Here is a 6694-nt window from a genome sequence, read left to right as displayed (position 1 = left end):
TACGAAAATAGTGGAGGAACAAATTAGGATATATTTTGTTTATTTATCGAAAAATACACAATAGGATTTGTACCTATATAGGTTGCCTAATTATGAATACAAATTGATCATATACGAACGTAAAGAATACAAAGGAAGCAATTTTATATTAAGGCATAAACTATAATTAAACCAAAGTAGAAAACCCTCTTATTCTCTCCGTATGCATCCATCAAATGGGGCTTTCTTCGGTACACACAATCATATATTTAAAGTCATCTAAAGTCCCCTCTTCTCCCACCATGACAAAAGAGAAGGAATGCTCTGCTCATTTCTGAAGAAGTTAGAAGGATCGATCTTAGTTTTAACACTCACCAGCCTCTTAAAATTGCCCTTGAAATATTTTACTCCCCAAATGCTTGCTTCCCCATAGCTCGTGTTCCCATTCTTGTTGTTCGTCCCAATATCTAAGTCTCTATAATTGATATATGCCGCTCTTGGATTCTTCGAGACGAAAGGTGCCACATAACTGTAAAGCTTACGAATCCAATTTATATGTCTTTGTGCAACATCTTCGCCTTCTTCTTCCCAATACACCAAATGTTGAATCTTGTAAAGATTTCCAGCTCTATGCGGAAAGGGAATCTCTGATTCAGAAATCTCATTCATTTTTCCACCGTAAGGGCTCAGAATCATCTCTGCTGCTTCAGCATCTTCTTCGTTGAATAATTTCCATATGCCCTCAAGCCCAGGTTTGGGGATTGGCTCGTTTACATAGTCTGATTTGGCTTTGAAGAATCTTTGGGGACCAATGGCCTTCTATCGAGAAGAACCTCCAATCGCTCCCCTCTAGGGAAGCCGGCAAAATAGAGAATGGACTCAATCCAACTCATTTGTATGCAATCTTCTTTTGCCAGTCCCAACCCAGGGAAAGTCTTGTGCATTATCGAAAGAAGCTTTTCGACTTTTCCGAGGAATAAAGAGTTGAAAGCTGCTTCAATTGTCCTTTTTTCCCCATATTGATCCGTTGAGTTCACGCCTCTTAATATAATTCTGATGAAAAGTTTGTCATCTTGTTTGTCGGCCACGTATTGCCACCGGTGGACAAGGTCGGTGGCGTTTTGTTCCAAATTTCTTGTAACCGTGAAAACAGTCACCACCGGTGGAACGGGGAGAAGCTTTATTTTCCATGCAAGAACAATTCCAAAGCTTGCTCCACCTCCTCCTCTAACAGCCCAAAAAACATCCTCTCCCATTGATTTTCGGTCGTGTAGTTTACCGTTGACGTCAATGAAGTAAGCGTCAACCACGTTATCAGCAGCGAGGCCGAATTTCCGTAGCATCAAACCATAACCACCACCGCTGAAATGCCCACCAACACCGACGGTGGGGCAAACCCCGGCTGGGAACCCCAAAGTTTTGCTTTTCTCTGCAATTCTATAATAGAGTTCACCAATGGTGGCTCCAGATTGGACCCATGCAAATTTCTTTTCCACGTCAATATTGATTGACCGAAGGTTTATTAGATCGACGACGATGAAGGAGACGTCAGAGACATAAGAAAGACCCTCATAGTCGTGGCCGCCACTTCGTGTTCGTATTTGAAACCCGTTGTTTTTGGCACAAACGATAGATGCTTGAACTTGTGAAACTTGCAATGGTGTGACAATGACTTGAGGCTTTGGGGTTTCGGAAGTTGTGAATCTTAAGTTATGAGTTGAGAAGTTCAAAACTGAAGAGTACGAAGGATTAGTTGGAGTGTAAATAATATTTGAAATTGATGAGCCATTAGGGGAATGAAGAGAAAGACAATGAAGAAAATCTTCATGGTTGTGAGCAGAAGCTGCCGATACAAACAAGACAACAAAAGTATAAGCTAACAAGGTAATTGGAGACTTCATGTTTGGTTTTGTGTTTCGAAATGGATGAGGGCTTTGTTATTTATAGTGGTAAGGAGGCAGCTTAATTTGAGCCCAAGGAAAAGACAAAAGGAAAAAAAAAAAAAAAAGACAATGTCAAAGCTTCAGCGTTAAAATATTGAACAAAGAAAAATCAAAGCACGAAATTATTTGTAATGGATTGAGTAAGTTCATTTTGTCATTTTTTCGAAAATGAATTGGCTAAGTCAATTACTTGATAAAAAAGTGAGAAAAAATTATAATTTAGGCCTCGTTTGGTAACGTTCCCGTTTCTTGTTTCTCGTTTACAATTTTTTAAATAAATCTAAACATTTTCTTAAAAAAGATTATTTTATCATATTTGACTTTTGGAAGTTGGAACCATGAAATACATTTTTCTTCATTAAAAATAAAGAAACAAGAACAGGAATAAGAACGTTACCAAACGAGTCCCTGGGTGTTCTAAATAAGATGATGTTATAATATATACTTAAAAGAAGTTTTGGATTTATTGTCTGTAGTTAATCAACATGTTCCTTATTATTGTCCATATTCGCAAGGACAGAGAGTTTGCCATTAAAGGGGATTACGAATAAATTAGCCCAAAATAACAAATTGAACTTAATTAAGATTTCATAATCTAGTATTAGATCTAATTGTTTATTATACTTCTTATGAAGAAACGTTGTGCTATGTAAATCTTGAGGGGGTCTCCATTACCATTATTGGGTATAGAATTTTCCTGTTTGGAAATTTTATAAGAAAAGGGTTTTGAAAAGATATTGGAGAATTTTCAAAATTGGATATAGCCTATAGACGTTTAAACATAGAAAACAAGGCATACTGTAAGGTCTTATTTGGATAAGTTTTGATAATAGGGGACCTCCCATGAAATTGGAACGAGAGAAGATTAGCATGGTCCTTGTACGAGAGGATGACACGCAAAAATTGAGATAAATTATCTACAATAATATCTCGTCAATATTGGTGAATCCAAAAAAATTATCATCTTGAGGCAATAGGTTAAGGATGTCCCACGTCGAAAAATACTAAGGGACATAACAAGATTTATAAGATATATGAGGTTGTTCCTCTCATTTGCCTATTGATCTTGAGAGGTAACCATAAAACTCGATATGGTATCAAAGCTTGACAAGTTGAAATGAGTAAACTATGATCTTTTTTTTAAGTTAAAATATATAGTCTCCAACGTTAAGGTTATTTTATTTTATTTTTTCTTACTTTTCTTTCTATTTAGCTATCTCTATTATTTAAAAAGTTTTAACTTAGTCCCTTGTGTTTTATTATTGGCCAATTTTAATATTCACTGACAGTGATGATCTAAATTAGAAAATGTTAAAACATAAGGACTTTCTCAACTATTTTTTAAATAATAGAGACTAAATTTAGAAAAAAAAAACATTCAAATATATTTAATTAAAACTTTTAATATTTTTGAAATTTAGACATAAAGGATTTTGTTCTTTTTTTAATTTTTAATAGCATAAAAGAAAATATTTTCAGGAAAACAACATCTTGAAACATTCAAATTGGGACCAAAATTCCACATGTATAATTCAAATTTGCAATGCAAGTTGTTGGTCTTCTTGTTTTTTGGATCATTCACACGTGCATGTGGAAGATTCACACGATCGATTACATCCTCACGTATATGTATAATCTAAACTTGGAAATCCAAGTTCATTTCTAAATTGAAAGTCTTAGCGTTTACATTTGAGGAAAAAAAATGAAACAACAACTAAAACCTAACAACTCAAAATCAAATTACTCTATGGATAACATTATTAGCCACCTGGCGTATGTGCGACGTAGGGAAGGTGTCGTTGATAAGTGTTTTAGTGATGTGGAAATCGCTTATGTCACAAAAACTAAAAACGATGCGGTTTTAGCGACAAATTAACGACTCGTGCGATACCGTCGCTGGTACTTTTAGCGACTCAAACTGATCTTCAATGATATTTTTTCGACGTCCTTGAGAATCAAACCTATTTTCTTGTAGTGTATTGCTGATGTATGAACCTAAGAAAACAACATAACGGGCTAAAGTCATATATTTATCAACAAAAAAATCAGAGGTTCGAATCTTCATCCCACATGTTGTAAAGATAATAAAAAAATATCACACTTTCTATTAGTACAACAAATTGAAGATATGAAGCATCAACCCTCTAGCTTCGAGGGAAAAAGTACATGTCATGCTGAGTATTTGATGGATTTTTTTTTTCTTTGCATTCCTAATAGATGCATACATGTGTTCATTATAGAAATATCCATATTTACTTGACCTATAAAATTATTAATTATTATTATTATTATTTACTTAAAAAAATCAGATTTGATAACGACAACAAAATTTCTTATAAAAAATCCCGTGAGCATTCATAGCCTCAACCATTTTTGTCCAAATTTTTTTGGAGGATGGAGATTGGTTTAGGCGTATATATCTCTAAGTCAATGGTAGAATTATAATCCTCTCCAATTAATAAAACTATTTTTTTTATTAGATAAATTAGTTTGGACCAATTTTATTTTCAAAGATTCAAAGTGAGGTCGGAGGATTGGAAAACAAAAAGGGTTACATGGTATAATTAACTGAGGATTATTTTCATGAAAAATATAATTTCAGTTATAGTTTAAATAAATCTAATTTGAAATTAACTATAAACTTGAATATAGTTTAAATTGGTTAAAATATATTATGATCGTCTAAAATAATGAAAGTTTCAAAATTTTGTAGTCCGCTGAACTAAAAAATAAAAACTAGAAGTTCAGTAAAGAGATTTCATTACCAATGCAATATTATAATAAGGTCAAGTGTTAGTATTCAAACAAAGATAATTTTATAAAAATATGTCCTTTAACGTACGTATTTGACATCAAAATATTAATTTAGATTAGTCTTGACTAAGTTACTTGAAATTATTTTTTCCACGCTCACACATTTTTCCAAGTCAATTGTCTTTATTTTAACTTTATGTTAATCTACTTCAAAAAAAAAAATTAATATTAATCAATGTTATCTCTAAATTTATAAATATATAAATATTTTTAAAATAGTAATAAATATTTTATTTTATCTTTTAAATATCAGGTATAAAACCCATTTTTAATTTGTGCCATAAATTAGTACAATTCTTTTAAAGTGCTCGAACAGGAAGCACTCCATAGGCATAGCTAGTATAATTCTTCATAAAATTCAATATCTATTTTTTTTATATTTTTTTTTCAAAAATCATCTAAACACACTTGATTTATTTGATCAATATATATTCGCATGAATAAATGTTTGATGTCATGCACATGTAGTAGGTTAATTTTAAGTATGTGTTTCCAAATTAAATAGATTTGGGTTCCCTCGGTTAAAAATGATTAAAAAATTAAAGCGTAAGATAAATAGTTTTCGAAAGAATATGGAAACACAAAAATATAATATTTAAAAGTTTAGGGATCAAAATAAAATAAAAAAATTTATGAGTAAAATAAAATTTAGACTTCATTTTGTTTATATGTACATAATAAGTGATGAGTGACGTTGGCTATTGAAATAGATGATTCAACAGAAAATGACATTGCAAAACTTGGAGGATTGAAGGTTTGAAATTTCTTTATTCAACGAGAGGGCGTTTAGTTCAAAGTTTCAAGGTTTCGTGTGAATTTCATTGTTAGTATATATATATATATATACACACGTTGTGTTGGGAAATTAATAACTTGAATAATTTTTTCTTCCACGTAAATATTAAACACACACCACAATATGCAAATAAGGAAGAAACTGTAAATATAAGAAAAAAACACAACAAAATTATACTGGTTTACCTAGTCTTTCACTCAGATGTGAGTAATACACTAATAATGTGTTGAGGATTAAATTACAATAACTCTTCCCAATAATATCCCCTAGAGGTTCCAACAATGATGATCTTGATCTCCCCAACCTGTGATGCCAACACCCGAGTCGCTACCACTAATTAGCTGCCAAAACATTTTGAAATCGGCTGCTAAAACCCCCTTTTCAGTTTGAAAAACCCTAAAATCCGAAATGCAGTATTTATAAACATCGACACAGTGTCATGGTGCTACATACGAAACGATCGAAAATCCGCCCGCGCCCAAATTGACAGCGTCTCAGCGCCATCTATAGTGCTACGGCACTGCCTCCTCTCGACCTCCCTAGCTTGCAACGCGCCGCTTCACCTGTTTTCATTCCCGCTTCGTCCCGACGCTTCCCTGCTTGATCCCGACTCGTTCATAGCTCGTTCCAACGTCGTTTTGACTCCACCAATCTCAACATGTTGATGGTTAATTATTATTTTATTTTATTGACATTTTATGTTTAATAAATGAGTTAGACCAAACTTTTCTTATTTTGAATGCATAACTTAATTTGTTTTATATTTTAGTAAAATTTTCTTAAAAAAATATCATGGAAGATCATATTTTGAAAAATATTATATTATGTAAGCATGATGAATGGAGAAAATTGAAAAGACCCCATTTTATAGCCCAATATTGCATTTATTATCGTGACTACATCTTTTGTTCACATTACATGGGGAAAGTCCAAACTAGTGTATTGGAGAACATGTGCCACTAAATCTCAAGTCGAGATGTACAAGCTTGAAGACAAAGATTTGATACTACAATTTATTAATTGTAAGAATAAATCTAAAATATAACAAGTTAGAAAAGCAAAAAGATTATAGAAATGTTATACTGAGGGATCGTTTCTTATCTAAATTATTTTGTCTATATGGCAGATCTAGATCATAATTGTGTATTTGCTACTTAATTTG

General features: G+C 32.5%; 2 protein-coding genes and 1 non-coding gene across 3 annotated transcripts; 1 reads left to right on the top strand and 2 right to left on the bottom strand.

The window, feature by feature from the left end:
- Positions 1-675, bottom strand: LOC148212495 (tetrahydroberberine oxidase-like). Its single transcript, XM_088122089.1, has one exon. The coding sequence runs from the start codon at positions 673-675 to the stop codon at positions 259-261; it is 417 nt and encodes a 138-aa protein (XP_087978215.1). The 3' UTR covers positions 1-258.
- Positions 676-749: 74 nt separating this feature from the next.
- LOC111020167 (tetrahydroberberine oxidase) lies at positions 750-1880 on the bottom strand. The gene has a single exon (XM_022296740.2). The coding sequence runs from the start codon at positions 1878-1880 to the stop codon at positions 750-752; it is 1131 nt and encodes a 376-aa protein (XP_022152432.2).
- An 862-nt stretch (positions 1881-2742) lies between these two features.
- On the top strand, positions 2743-2847 carry LOC148212494 (U6 spliceosomal RNA). The gene has a single exon (XR_015790061.1). It is a non-coding gene; the product is annotated as a U6 spliceosomal RNA (small nuclear RNA).
- The last annotated feature ends 3847 nt before the right edge of the window (positions 2848-6694 follow it).

Source organism: Momordica charantia, assembly GCF_013281855.1.
Source record: "Momordica charantia cultivar OHB3-1 chromosome 3 unlocalized genomic scaffold, Mcharantia_2.0 BLBB01000003.1, whole genome shotgun sequence".
Lineage (NCBI taxonomy): Eukaryota > Viridiplantae > Streptophyta > Magnoliopsida > Cucurbitales > Cucurbitaceae > Momordica > Momordica charantia.
The sequence above is the reverse complement of the archived record's forward strand: the minus strand, read 5'-3'. Positions and strand labels throughout refer to the sequence as shown.